Source organism: Neopelma chrysocephalum, unplaced genomic scaffold (genome assembly GCF_003984885.1).
Source record: "Neopelma chrysocephalum unplaced genomic scaffold, ASM398488v2 Primary Assembly neopelma1_97222, whole genome shotgun sequence".
In the NCBI taxonomy this organism is placed as follows: domain Eukaryota; kingdom Metazoa; phylum Chordata; class Aves; order Passeriformes; family Pipridae; genus Neopelma; species Neopelma chrysocephalum.
The window spans coordinates 3,044,160-3,059,531 of NW_020925863.1; the positions used below are offsets into that span (position 1 = coordinate 3,044,160).

Here is a 15,372-nt window from a genome sequence, read left to right on the forward strand (position 1 = left end):
TCGCGAAGATGGGCCATTATATATATGACAGCTCAGTACCAGATACAGTTAAAAGAGAGTATCTCTTTTAAAAATCCACCTGATATCAGGTGGATTGATTTTTATTTTTATTTAGAAGGCTTTGAATTCTTTTACCCTGAAGATTGGTAGAACTATATGCTACTCATATTTACTAATATGTAGGTATTCAACAGCTAGAGTGTTTATGCAGATGTGAAAGAGAAGAGGAATTCAGGGAAAATTTTCATAAGACATGCAGTATTAATTGACCTACATTAAAACAGGGCACGTGCTGGTATTCTGTTTGTATAACAGATTTCATCCAATCAGGATGGTGTACGTGCATTTGTAAAGACATTTGGCATGAGTCTGAGCCCTACAATAGTTGTTTTCCAGTCATTTCCATGGAGTTTTTTCTGTTGTTATTATCAGACCTGTGATATTTTTGCTTTTCATTGTTTCCACAATGTTTAGGGAGGTGATGGAGAGCCAGGCCCAAGAGGTCAGCAAGGGATGTTTGGGCAAAAAGGTGATGAAGGTCCTCGAGGCTTCCCTGGCCCTCCAGGCCCTATTGGCTTACAGGTAAATTCCTTTATTATTTTACCCTCCACCTATACAACCCCCAATTTCTGTGTCAGAAGCTGAATGGCTATGGTCCTCTATTAAAAACTGAAAGATCCCATATTCATAGAGTTTATGCAGATTTAATGCTGCAGGAGATTAGTAGGCTGCTCTGAAACTGAACTGCTGGCTAACACAGGTTTTAGAATTTCATTCAGTAATTCATTCATTGACAGAGTCAAACAATTTCTGTTTTAATAAGTGCACTTCTTTATACTGGAGATACACACTTCAAGGAAAAGATGCAACCTGAAGGGGATTCAACGTGTCCTAGTCATGTACAGTATTTTCACAATAGGTTTTGGCAACATAGTTTGTTTCTCAGTGATACCATTACAGACACTACATGTGTTCTGAAAGATAAGCAGAACTCCATAATGCTTATATACTGCAACCATCGTAGGCAGGTTCCTATAGTTTCATGTTTCTTCCTCTTAAAATTGATATTTTATGAGTCAAAAACCACAAAGCAAGCATACAGTAAAATGTAGGCTTCTCACTGCTGCATCCAGAGAATTACAGTTGAAAAATATGCTTTTTCAAAAATTTAATTTGCCTAAATATAGTGAGACAAAGAACAAGACATTTAAGACTTTAGATTAATTTCCATTTAATTAACATTAGAGCACAGAACACTTACTATTTCTAAACCGTGCATTAAGCTTTAACATGAATCCTATATATTCTCTTTTAAAAACTATGGCAGTAGTGTTTGAATATATTCAAACAGTACATCTCCTTTCTATCCACCATGTGTGAACTGACTCATCTCTTTCACTAAGCCGAACCTGAACCTGTATCTATACCTGTACCTGATAACCTGTACCTGACCCTACATTTGGAAATGCCCAGCTTAGTGGTGATAGTTCTCCTAGCTAGATATCAATATTAGTATCAGCTGCAGTTTCCTTCTCTTGATGTTTGTTAGTAGACAAACTTGGACACTTTTCTTCTAAGGGTATGTTTGTGTAACCCAATGCAATGCCTCTCAGCAGGATTTATCACCTCCACTGGACACCTTATTAAAGCAGTTATGCAGCTTCCAGTACTCAGGTAGTTTAGACATCTTTGCATACCACTTCATTGTGCTGCATTGATCATATTTTTTTTACATATATATGTATCATAGCATAAGTTAAATTATCCAAACCTGCACCTGGGCTCTGGATAACAATGACAGTGTTTTAAAGTCACCCACTCTAGCATTTCTGTGTGCATTTTTTTTTCCCCCAAAATTTTCTGTTTCACCAAGTTTAAGCAACCTAGGACTACATATACCTATAATGTAATATAAAAAAACCTTATTTTCTTTTTCATTTTAATGCAAATTGGTCTTCTTTTCTTCTTCCACCACCCTGCCCTCTCCCAAGGTCACATTTTTCATATATAGACCTCATTTATATTGTTTCATATTGATTCATAACTCATCATTCCAGGTACCCTACTAATAGTATTCTCCTCCATGTGTTTTAGGGTCTGCCTGGCCCACCAGGTGAAAAAGGTGAAAATGGTGATGTGGGCCCAATGGTAAGACTTTTTCTGCACTAGTCACTCTAGAGGACATAAATATCCTCCATATATTATTATCTCTTCTCTATAGCTCACAATTTGTTACTCCTGAATTTAGTGACTGAGTATGAAACATTTTGTGTAACAAAGTGTCTCTGGGATTTACTTTGCTTTCCCATATCTATCTCCTCATCTTTAATATCAAGATTTAAGTAACTTAAGAAAATACTCTGAAAAACAGATAGTAAAGCAGATGCTGTGTGTGCCTGAGACAGGAGAGTGGCAATCAGCTTCAGGAAAGAAAAAGTAGATACCACTGCACCAGAGAGTCTGGAGCTGCTTTTCTGAAATTCAGGACATTGTATGTTAGCTTCAGGTAATTGCAGGCTAGAAGATGGTAAACACTATTTGGCTCTGTTTGTTTTCTCTGGGTGATGCATTTTCCAACTGCAGTGTTGACAGAATGCCTTCTGGGCTGTTCCTGACAGAAACACAAGCTCTCTACAGTATGGATTTGCCTCCAGCACTCCATGCCAAGTCTGGATGCTTCATTAATGCCCATCTGTGGGCACGATGGTGCAGTACTGTCACAGGGCTGTTACCACACATATGAGCTAGTCCAGGGTCTTCGCACAGTGGGGTGGGCATGCAGGTAACCTGCAGGGAAAGTATAATGCAGGAAACCAAACATCAGATCATTTCCAGCTCAGGTACTGTGTAACATAGCCTGGATCCCCTGTCACCTTGTGAGCTCATCCAATGGGCAGCAACCTGGCCCTGCTGTTTCTGTGGCACTGCAAAGATTAAAAGCCCTCTACAGATTGAGTATATTATTTTTCATTGGTAAAAAATCCCTACTGAACTTATTCTTTATGACTGTTCTATGATACTATGATATCAAATTGTCTCTTTGATACAGGGTCCACCTGGTCCTCCAGGTCCAAGAGGTCCCCAGGGTCCTAATGGAGCTGATGTAAGAATTTACCTCTTTTTTTATCTTTGTAATTCAGTAATAAGCACTGTATTTGGGATAACAAATATCTTTTATCATTGTAGGGTCCTCAAGGTCCCCCAGGCTCAATCGGCTCTGTTGGAGGTGTTGGTGAAAAAGTGAGTGTTGATAATAACCTCCTAGAAAGAGAAAACATTGGAATAGGAATATGAATGTACATTTTGATTCTTCTATGGAGATATATAGATATATTACAATTCCCAAATATCCTTCATTAACCTAATAATTATTAATAGTGATCTAGCTATACTCCTAATTGTTGACTTACCACAGTTGGTCTTTTTATTTCAAGTTTTACATCACAAAATTATTTAACAATCAGAGGAAAGAACTTTGGAGCACAAAATGTAGTTTTCAGGCAAAGTAATAAAGCAAGGTTATTTCCTTAACTACATATGATGCTTTCAGTAACATTATTGGCCTCAAATGCTTTCCATTTTATACTGGTGTATCATCAAATATGACATAACAATAAAAATATACACTATTACCTAATGTATCAGTGGTAAATATATCTGTGAAGTGAAGCAGACCTTCAGCATCCATATATGTCTGCTCCTCATACAGACAGATACAGTTCCAATAAGTCAAAGGTTTGAGGATTGTTTGTGTTAGTTGAAAACCTGACTTAAGACTGATGCTATATGACATTCATTCATCAAAATTATTTTCATTTGTATTTTCAGCTCTCTATTCAGAAAATTTCCTACTAGTATATGGAGTGGGTTTGTTTGTTTTGTTTTGTTTAAATTTCATATCTTACCCAAAGAACATGCTAGATATATCTTCCTTTTTCTTAAAGGAAAGATGACCTATGCATAGATATAAGGGCTTTTTTTTCCTGTGATTTATTTGAAGCAACAGAGTAAACTATTATGCAGTGCTGAACAATCAAAAATTTCAAAAGAGAGTCTCTTGAAATGCCTGTTTATGTTTATTAAGTTACATGACCTCGGCCACATCACTCATGTGAGCCTAAAAGCCTTTTGCTGTAATGTTACAGATTTAATATGAATTTTTTCTTGAACTTTGGAATTGGAAAGATTCTCAGTGGAACATAGGGTGAAGGAAACAAAATAGAAATATATTCTGTGCCACTTTATAAATAGCTTCTTGAGAAACTATGTAAATTTCTCTTGAGTATTTAATTATTTACCACAGGGTATCATATGTATTGAAAGAAACACTGATGTCAACAACTCCTAGAAAAGACATCTCTAGGTATGTCAGTATTGGTAGTTTTTTGGAAAGCTCACCATATTGTTAAATTTTCAGAACACAAAGCAAGATTTGCCTTTTTCTTCCTGTCCCATGAGATAAATAAATGCACAGGTACCTTTTGTCTCATCTTCCTCATACACTATTACTGAACTTCAGCACTTTAGAAGTCTTAAATTCTTCACCCTTTATCCATGTGTTTTCTTTGGCACAATGGACCAGTATTGTACCTTTAGGTACAAATCCCATTAGATCTATGAATTTACAAAAAATTACTCAAGTACCATGTCAATCAAAATCACTTATATTTTTCATGATTCTCTTCTTGATCACTGTTCAAAAGCATGTTAATCTGCTTCATAGAGCTTGTAGGTATTCTTTCTTTTAATAAGACAAGGAAGTTGCCATTACTTTCCCAGGATCATTTATATGACTAGTAAAAAATTAAAAATCTCCAGTTCATCTTACAGCACCTCCCAAGCTTCTTGTTCGCCTGTGACAACAAAAGATCTTTCTTATGATGCTCTTCAGTATTCTTGACATTTACCATAAAATATTGGTTATGTTTTTGGTTTGTCAAAGGGAAGTAACCACTTCTTAGCAGTATGACCAAACTATTAGTTTGATAGAATCTTCAGATATTTCATGTTTTTTTTCTATATGCCTATCAAATAAATCATTTACCAGTGCTCTGGGATGTGGTGAAGAGTGTACTACAATAATGCAATGTAATATATGGCTTGATGGAAAAATATCCTACTTTGTCTCCCTTCTTTGTCTTTTGAGACCACAGGGTACTGAGCCCATGCAGATGTCATGTGTCAAACTGACAGTGCTTCACTGAAGCCCTTCTTTTTTAGGAAGTGCTCTGAGCATCAACTCACCTCTTGGGGGCAACGTCATCCTTGTGTCTTCAATCTGTTTTCCCCAAAATTGCACATACAAAAGACATACAAAACATGATGCCCTCCTGCTTGACTGCATTATTAACAAGGATATTCCCTCTAATGTCCAAAGTTTGTGACATTGTTCATTCAGCCTATTTTGAAAAGATGCAGGATGTTGTTTCTCTCTGAGAAGAGTACCAAAAACATGACACAATGTAAGAGTTGGTAGAAAAAAAAGTTACTGGAAAAAGAGACTTTGTATGTCAGTGGAATACAGAAAGAAATGGGCACTATGGGAAGAAAAAATTTCCCTGTTTCCACTAGGGTACTGAGAAAAACATTAATTATGAGAACATCCAGGGTAGCACCCAATTATATTCACTGCTTTAAAAAAACCCACCTTATATAATATTGTGGCCCATTGAACTCAACAGGAATTTTGCTATCGGTTTCAGTCACCTCTTTAATTTTTACTGTTTCATGATCAAGTTATATTCCAGTCATTTTGTAAAAACACTGACTTATATTGAACTCCTTACTCCTTTGTTTCTCCCAGTGACTCATATATGTGATTTAGAATCCCTATGTGTGATGATCAGCCCACGAAATTTAATTCAAGAACATGAAATTCAGACTGTTTATCACTTGGCTGTCATTTTTTATTTCTTCTTGCTTCTTTCCCATATACTCTGCAGTCACACAGAGAAGCTTCCAAGCATGTTATTTTGGAAGTTTTTATTTATTCTAATTACTTTCCTCCCTCCTCCTCAAGTTTTAATACATGCCAGATTTTTTTTCCCTTGTTAGGATATCTTCCATCTTAATTTCAGTTCCATTTAATAAGTTTTGCAAGCTTAGAAATGATCAAGAGTTGTTTTGTCAGGAGGAGTTCCCGCAGTGGGAGGACAGTTCACGCTTTTAAAGAAAACATGCATTTTCTCTTTTCCTTTTCTTCCCACACATATTTTCCCCAATGTTTTTCTTATTATGTCAGCATGCTTTGGCCTCTGCACCCCTATCAGGAAAGACATCTCGTACTACAGATAATTCAATGCAGTGATTGTAGAGTGCTGAAAAACATTTTGGTGTCATCTCTGTCAGTGTTGCAGAGTGAATTAGGTTTCCTCATATTCATATTTGAATGGTTAGACCAGGAGATATTTTGTCATTAATACCAGGATTTCAAAGCCCCCTTATCTTCTGGCAAATGATAAACAATTTTTGTCACACTTAGTGCCATGCATTTTTAACTAACTTCTTGTTTCTTCTGCTCTACACACAAGGGCCTAAATGTTCAAAGGCCTCAGCACTACAAATGTGCTTGTAGCCTTGCATTATTAATGTCTGGAACCTCCATGGAGCGGTCCAGAGGTCTTGAGACTTACACTCAACTAGAACCAGCTTCCACACAGAGAATATTCTCTTTGTTGTGCTTTTAATTAAGAAAAAGCATAAAACCAAAATGTACCAACACGTTTATCTCTAATTTGATGTCAAAGGCCTAACATGCAGATATTCTAAATACCCAGGGAGTTGCTCATGACTTCTCAAAACTGTGCTGCAGACGTTTTATGTAATGTAAGAATGTACAACAGAGGGGAAACAGAGCAAGTAATGTTAACCTCACACTTCTCTTCCACAAAACCTAATAAATAAATTTGCCTTTCTAATTTAGATTAATTGGTGATAACTGCACTGAGTACTGTGCCATTCTTCCACCCTTTCTCTCTTCCACAGCATGTTGTAAACTGTCAAGAGTTAGAGAGCAATACAAACTGAATGTCTGCAGAACCTAAGCATTCTTTCTGGAGCCTCTCAGAGTTCAGATCTGGTTGACTGTATGAAAAAGTCTTATGTTAGAAAATCACTATTATCACTATTCCTTCCTATTATATTATTCTAAAATACATGTTAAAGTAATACACTAATAAGGAGTCCGATACAGTAAACGAGTGAAATCAGTAGTTTACATGCTTAATCATTGATTTATGCTACAGATGGAAGTGAGAGGACAAAATCAATTGAGTATTCTGGCTCTAAGTTTAAAAACATGCCTGATAAGTTTTCAGAGACCTCTTTATGTGTGCATATAATTTTTCCACACACATATGTGCAGACATTGCTAAGGTACTTAATCAAGATGGGTCTATGACAGTTTATGCTACCTGAGTATCTGTCCTAACTAATTACCTTTAATAACTTTACATGACTTGCTGACTGTGACTCTTTCTCATCCTTCTTCATCTCTCCAACTTGTAAATGCTTGTAAATGTGAGCCCTCCCAAAAACACAGCACAGCTTTAGAATTTCTCTCTCAATTAAACTTAGTTCTCCACATAGCCATTTTATATGTAACACAGTCACATATACATACCTAGGGGAAAAAGGATTGTCTTCTAGAATCACAGTGGGGTTTTTTTTCTTTCTTTTTTTCCTGTTTTGTGAGAATGGCAAAAAGGAGCAAAACTGTAACTGAATCCTTTTCACAACCCAGTCAGTTGCAAAATTGCCTCTCTTACAAAATAAAACACCATGCCCCAGAATTTAACCAAAAGGTGGCAGCCTTCCATCCCACTGTCTCTGTGCTTTGTATGGACAGTTCTCTAGAACTGGTCATAAGGAAAACAAAGAACTTTTAAACTACTTTGTCTAGCTTGATAGAGAACATTCTGCTTGCTTAATCCAAGGAGGTTTTCAGAATTAAACATGTTTGTGAAATGACATGATGCTTTGTAGTTCAGGATGTCTGTCTTTGCTTGTTGAAATTCTGTCAGAGGAAGGCTTTGCCTAAGAAAGACCATGCTAACTTTTAAAAGATCTGACCTGGTAAGAAAAGAAAAAAAAATATTTCCAGAGCTGAAATACATCTATTATTAGATAATAAAATGTATTTCCCAAAAGAACATGAAATATTTTCCATGGAGAATGTGTATCAGATTCTGAATTAATACCATTGTTACCAAAAATAAAAAGAAAGACAAGGGTCAACAATAGCTATAGATTGCACTGGTTTTAGTAGCTGTAAGTGTGCTCTCTGTAAATATATACCAGCTACAATCTTCTCTCTCAAAACATTGTTTTACTCCCTTAACAGCTGTCTAAACCAAATACAAAATTTCATAGTACCTAATACTTGAAATATAAAAACCACTGTCAGATAAAACAAGGACTACATACAAGGAAGAGTCGCATTTTTTTGTAGAGCAATGATGTAGGAATATTAATGTGAGATGAAACTTTAACTGGTCTCATCTTTCACAGATGCCCTTTAAGGGGAACATCTTGACATTTTCTGGCCCTTCCAATTTCACTGCCTTCCACACTGCTGCTTGTTGGGGAGTTACTATGCACAAAGTTCACAGAGCTGCCTGCACCTGCCCATTTCCACATGTGTGCTACAGCAGGCACCCCAGGATCCCCTGGTGCCCCCAAGGATAGGTCAATATGTCAGAAAAAACCCATTGTTGCATGATAGTCATAAAATGGAGATGTGTTTGTCAATGGGAAGGGTAAGAACTGTATTATAAATCAAATGTGGATGATCATAAATTACAGTATCATTTGGCAGAAAGGCAGAAATAGAGCTCACTCTCTGAGCAGCTTACAAGGGAATTACTCTGGCACAAGTGCTTGTAAGGAAAGGCTTGGCACAACTAGTGCTCTTATGTTACTCCTTCAGTGAGTCCTGCAGTGGGAACACCTGTTAAAAGGGTTTATATAGTGGACTCTTGTTATATATAGTATGTCTACTAAATTGAATAACATCGATATTTTTGCTAACTCCAGGCTTCATTCTCCATTGCTACATAAATCTCATGCAATTGATAGGAGGCATGGACAAACCCCAACACTAATGATGCTGCAGATTCAGTAGACCCCATACAGAGGATAAGGAAATGAAGATTATGGATTTTCCTAGAAAACATAATTAATGCTTATTGCCCTGAAGTATCCACTAGGGTTATTTTTTTTTAATAATGAATGCTGTATCATAGAAGCAAATGAATATTAAATACTAAAAGGGATCATTAATTTTTAACATTACTACAAATTCAAGTTCATCTAATAAAACATACCACAGCTTCTAAAGGCACATTCACCCTTTAAAAGTGCCCTTTGTAAAGGGCATTTTAATATTGCTCCTAAAATTTTGGTTGTCTGTTAATTAACCTAGTCTGGAATTCAGTTGGGTACTCAAATCTTTTTCCATTAATCTAATGTAATATTTGCATTGGGCCAAATTCCGGTCCCAGTGAGGTCACTGTGCTGCTATTAGCTTCTCTGAAAATAAGTTCAGTATCTACACCATTTGTTTAAAATTTGTATTTTATGATTTGTAGCTTTATACTGCCCACATGGAAACGACAGCCATTCATGATGTATTAATTGAATTGTCATAGAATGAGGAGGGGCGTGTAGGTCACATGGGCTATGAGGGATACACAAATTTATTCCAAATCTGTGAGGTCAGTAGAGCAGATTGGGTAAAATGCATTTTCAGCAGTAAACTACTCTTGTCCATAGGCTTAATTATTGGCAAGGTTCATTTGGTTTGGAAAAAGAATATATATGGGGGGGAAAATCCCCCCATTAGAAAGTAGATTGAGAAATCCTTTGGAATCAGAATATACAGTTCTTACCTCAGTACTCCATGACAATCACAAAGCATATTCTGTTATCCTTTCACAGGTGTATCTGTGATGCTAATAACTAAATATTCTACTGTAGGAATAGTTTTCTAAAAAAAGTTTATTTACCAGACCACTGAGCTAGAAAATAATCAGTCATAACTAAACTTTAAAATGAACAATTGAAAAGACAGTCTTTGAGCTAATACTGTATATTAGCTCAAAAACAGACTGAATTATCTTAAATGTTCACTTATAGGGCATAATCTTTGACTTGAACAAATTTTCTTCCTATGGTGTCATCCTCAAAGCCATCTGCTTTACTGAATAATTTCCATTGCTGGTAAATACATAGTGTACACCTCTGTAGCCTGTGGATAAAGTTTTACTAACTGCTATGGTGTTGTTTTATCCTTATGGTTTTCTTTATACAATTTTTTTTATTCTAACAGCTATAGCAATAATCACTTCACTCCATTGACATTCATTTCCAGTTAGTATTCTGTTATTTGTAGAAACTTGCTTCCAGGCAAAATTTAACTTCTAGAAAACAAAATTATTCTAAAGAACAAAAATACACAGTCAATACACTTATTTGGCTTTTCTGTGACTAGAAAGAAAGATGACAAACAGGAAATTTGCAGTGTATGGGATAATAAAGGGGAAGATCTTCTAAAGCCCAAAGGGCAGGTTAGTCTCCCTGGCTCACAAAAATATTAATTTGATATATTATCTCAAATTTTAGACTCCAGTTCTGCAAAGCCATATACGTTACTCAACCCCTTTAGGTAGACCCAATAAAAACCACTTCTTGTAAGCTGTTTACGTGAATAAGCACGAGAAGAATATGCAATAACAGAAATAAATTCATAGAAATATTTTCCCTAATGACTTATAAATTTATCCTCACACACAGGGTGAACCTGGAGAAGCTGGTAATCCTGGACCTCCTGGAGAATCCGGAACATCTGTGAGCACTTTTATTTGTATTATAATTAACCTTTATTATGGTGAACTAAGGTATCTGGTAGAGCTTACTTTAGAAAGCATTTAATCAGATTACTTGTGTATTTGTGTATGATTTCTTTGAATTTTCAGTGAAGAACTTAAACCTTTAAATGCAATTTGTTTCCATATAATAATAGACACAGCTAGAGGATGAAGCTGAAATCCTCCTAAAAGAGTACTTATTTTTCCTTCCAAAAGTATTAACTTAAGCTTGCATGTTTTTCTCTCTGAAAACAGTTCATTGATCCAAACTGGGTGCAGAAGTTGGCACATGACCTGAGATTTACAGGTTTTCCAGTCTGAGGCTGAGGTTCTATTTTCCTATTCACATGCCAGTATTTATAGAGGAGTAACATTGCCCTGGTCTGAAAAACAGTTTTGCTATTGTGATCCTTTTTTTTTTTTAGCCATTCAATTTCCCGATGACATTTTTGTGTTCGTGTTTTCTACAGGGTCCAAAAGGTGAAAGAGGAGAAAAAGGTGAAGCTGGTCCACCCGGAGCAGCTGGACCACCAGGTGCTAAAGGACCTCCAGGTGATGATGGGCCTAAGGGTAACCCAGTAAGTGAGCTTAATAATTTTAACACAAAACACTGTGAAGCGTTACTGAAGTTGTGCTACATACAGAACTGTATATCATTTTCTACAATTGCACTAAATTCATTATATGTTTCATAAAATATTTTGATGAGTGCTACCTGCTTGTTAATAGATGACACTTCCCTTGGGTTTTTTCTTGATTTATCTAGGGCCCAGTTGGTTTTCCTGGAGACCCTGGTCCCCCTGGGGAACCTGGTCCAGCTGTAAGTATACCTTAAAAACAGTTTTAGGTCCTAGTCTTGGTTTGCATTAAATTCCAGTTGATCCTGCCTCTTTCTTGTCTGGAGATGACTTCTGGACTGTAAAATCCACTGCTTTTCTGTTCACATATTTCTTAAGGCTTAAAAATGTTTAGAAAGTTTTGAAAACTAGTGTCCTTGGGAAAATGCTCTGTAGAGAAATAGTGCTCTTATATTCGTATTTGAAACTAAGTGACTTAAATTAGCTGAATTTTTTATTTTGCTTATTTTCCTATGAATCCTGTAGGGTCAGGATGGTGTTGGTGGAGAGAAGGGTGAAGATGGTGATCCTGGTCAGCCTGTGAGTTGTTTCCGTCATTTTATGTCTGCTGCATATTCTCTCTGATACTAAGAAAGTATCTTTTGTCAAATCAGTGGTTTCTATAGATTCACACCCTTGAAAACATTTTCAAAGTGGATGCTTCTTCGGTTATACTGAAAAATAACTATTTCCTTGTAGAGATAGAACTGCCCATGTTATAGTAACACAGCTGAGCAAGAGCTCAATTTCTTTTTGAAGTAGGAATAAATGATGTGTTAAGAATTTGTGCTGGAGCTACTGAAGAACACTAAAAATAGAGCAACTCTGAGCATAAGAAAGGAATGCTGCAGCCAAATAATCTTCATTAGCTGACCTGATGAAATTAAGCAAAGATCTTGAGCAGTATCCAGCAATACCCATATTAAGCCTCAAAGCTCTTCTATTTCTGTAGATTCCCATATAAAATATCTTTTTTTATTATTATTGCAAAGAGATAGGGTTTCCATTTTGGAAAGTCTCTCTCTGCCTCCAAAAGTTCTGATTATCAGGCAATTATTCCATGCAGTACAGTTTGAAAATAAAAAATGCTAATGCATTGAATATATGGTTGATGACTGGGGGTTATGAGCTAGGGGTTACCTGCAAACTTCAAGTAGTATCTGTATGTCTTACTTTACAGTAATATTTTTCAAGAGAAAGCCACCCATGGCTAACTCACAGATGTTAGTGAAAAATTTAGGAAAAGTAACACTTTCAGCACTGCAGAAAGCAAGAAACTTGTTAGTGGAGCTTGGCACTTGGCTCAGACTGTGTGTTAGTTCTGTGCAGCCACTTTCTGGTCTGCAACATTTTGTTGCAAACAGGAAGAGAAAAAAATAATGATTGCATTTTGTACAGTAACAAAAGTTGTTAAAAATGTCAAAAGACCACCCTAAGTAAGGGTTTGTTTAATACTTCTGTGTGAGTGTGTGTTTATGGTACTTATTTTCTACCCACTAAAAGGGGCTGACATATGGCAGACGTCTGCTGCATTAAATAAAGATAAGAACTTCATCCTTTATTACCACTGAGCTTATAATTTTCTATGGCAGGGTCCACCAGGTCCTTCAGGTGAAGCTGGCCCACCTGGTCCACCAGGAAAAAGAGTAAGTAATATCTCATGTTCTCTTGTTCATGTCTTGTTCTGAGACATATTCTAGAGGCTTTCACCTAGTTGTTCTCTATATTGTGACATTCATATATAATGTTTGATGTTTCTTTTAAGTAACGTAATGGGAGAAATGAAAAAATAGAAACAGCAGAGAAAACTCTTTAACACAGCTCACATGGCACAGGGAAACCAAAATACACAGGGTAGAATGTATTTCTTACCTATAAAGGCTCTTTTCACCCAAGTGAATTCAGGGTCTGCTGAATTAGTCTAATAACAGAAGTGAGTGACTATGGCAGTTATAAAAGACTTCATCTTTAGGCACATGACTGCTATCAGAGAGCAGGAAGAATGTGTCTGTGTTGGTGTCTTTAGCCTCTGAAATAAAATAATTTCAATGCAGCTTTTTGGCAAAACTGTGTCATCCTCTCTGCACACAAAATTAGCAAGCAGACATTTCTATAACTTATGAAGCTATTCCATTATTTCTAAAGTCTTTGAAGCTTCGCAGGCTTTACAAATATAGCTAATCAAAACCAGTAAATAATGTTACACTTACAGAACTGTAGTAGATGCATCAACCTTTAGGTCTGCTTCAGAGAGCAATTACAGCAGTTTTTACTTTAAAAACCAGGAGAAATGGCATCATTAAATGTAAGCTGAGAGTTATTTAACAAAATATGTTAAATGGCTCCATTTAATGGGCTTGAGTGAACTGACATGCCTAATTAGTTTTATCTATTTTACACAATAATCCATTTGCTCCACCAACTTGCAAAATATTTATAATACTGTGGATGATTATGGCAGCATTAGCAACCTTATCACTAGAACTGAAATATGGCTCGATTGAATATTAGCACTTAGTATGTTTGTTTGACATCAAATTAGAACTTCTTACTTTATTATATAGAAAGGCAGTACCTCATTCCTAACATATGGGCTATATTTTATCAGATTGTACCTAGACAAAAAAACACTTTAGAAACACAAATTCTGTGTTACCTGTGGTTTGACACATTTCCAATTCAGGGAAAATGTACAGCTAAATATTGCCAACTAATCCCATTCCTGAATTCTGAAGAAAACATTTCATAGAATCAGATTCTACATTACTTGAGTAGTGGAATGTTGCAAGCTTATAGAGAATCTGTATTATATTGATATTACACTAAAATGGAACAGTGAAAAGACTGAAAGCTCCATACTTTGCTGGAAAAATGAACAGGAGAAACGCTTTTCATTAGTTTTCACCAATTTTATGGTAGAATCAATGTCAACAAAAAGTCCTACAATTGTTCTTTCATCTGGACTAAGAAGGACAAACCATTTCAATAGTAATATTGCTGTCTGTGGAGGGGCAGCTCTGGCTATTCTACTAGAAAGCAACATTCCACACCATTTTGTTTTTCTGTCTCTGAAACAAGAAGCTGGCAGAACTCAGAATTCATACATTTTATTTAAAGTCTCTTGAAATCCTCAACTGTAGAGTCTCCTTATTTATTTTGTTATTCAGCTTTATTACCCTCTTCCATTCTATTTTGGAACTGACCTGAACTCAATTTTACTGCCCAGTCTTCTGAAATTCTGATTATTACTAGTTTTGAGCAATCTCTGTTTGGTATTGCCAGTTACAAAGAGGTTTCCCTAGCTTTCCCTGGGAATCAAATTCTAGTGAAAGACATGGACATAAATAGCTTCTCCATTGTATCTAAGAGACTTCAGCTACAGATACATACTTACAGTGACATTCAACTATCAAGTGAAGGCCAAGAATAAACTATTTTGCCTAATTATTGATGGATAACAGTAATAGAATTACTAGCAGTTGGTGTGTTAAGCAAATACCAAAACTGTTTTACTGTGGTGCCCTAAAAGCTTTGACAATGAGTACCTTGCAGACTGACCGAGGCTTTCATGGACAAGCAGTATGGTGAGTTACTTTTAAGAAATGCTACCTAGGAAGTTCACATCAGAACAATAGGCCTGTTCCAGATTCCTTCTTTGAAGAATTAAAATGGACTGGCATGCTGTTGACCACTTAGTTCTAAATCAAATTAAAAGGTTAAATCTATGGATGAAACAAAAGTGGATCCTCAAAACAAAAGAGCATCCTCAAAATTGGTACCTTAATTAACATATTACTTTTCAGATGTAACACTTGCTCTTCCAAAACTGTTTCCACCACTGCTTTTCAGAAAAACTCCTAATGCTTTTATAAGGGAGAGACAAGTGCATC

The 15,372-nt window shown here is 36.1% G+C and overlaps 1 protein-coding gene across 6 annotated transcripts in view; it reads left to right on the forward strand.

The window, feature by feature from the left end:
- The window catches only part of COL11A1 (collagen type XI alpha 1 chain), a 134,961-nt gene that overhangs the window by 102,496 nt on the left and 17,093 nt on the right, over positions 1-15,372 (forward strand). For all 6 annotated transcript variants that reach the window (XR_003532310.1, XM_027671821.1, XM_027671820.1 and 3 more), the window contains 9 exons: positions 475-582; positions 2,095-2,148; positions 3,050-3,103; positions 3,187-3,240; positions 10,792-10,845; positions 11,336-11,443; positions 11,632-11,685; positions 11,969-12,022; positions 13,075-13,128. Coding sequence is in view for 5 of the 6 variants with exons in the window: in XM_027671821.1 (XP_027527622.1) it covers positions 475-582; positions 2,095-2,148; positions 3,050-3,103; positions 3,187-3,240; positions 10,792-10,845; positions 11,336-11,443; positions 11,632-11,685; positions 11,969-12,022; positions 13,075-13,128 (594 nt within the window). In the remaining variant the exon portion in view is untranslated. The remainder of the gene's footprint in view (positions 1-474; positions 583-2,094; positions 2,149-3,049; positions 3,104-3,186; positions 3,241-10,791; positions 10,846-11,335; positions 11,444-11,631; positions 11,686-11,968; positions 12,023-13,074; positions 13,129-15,372) is intronic.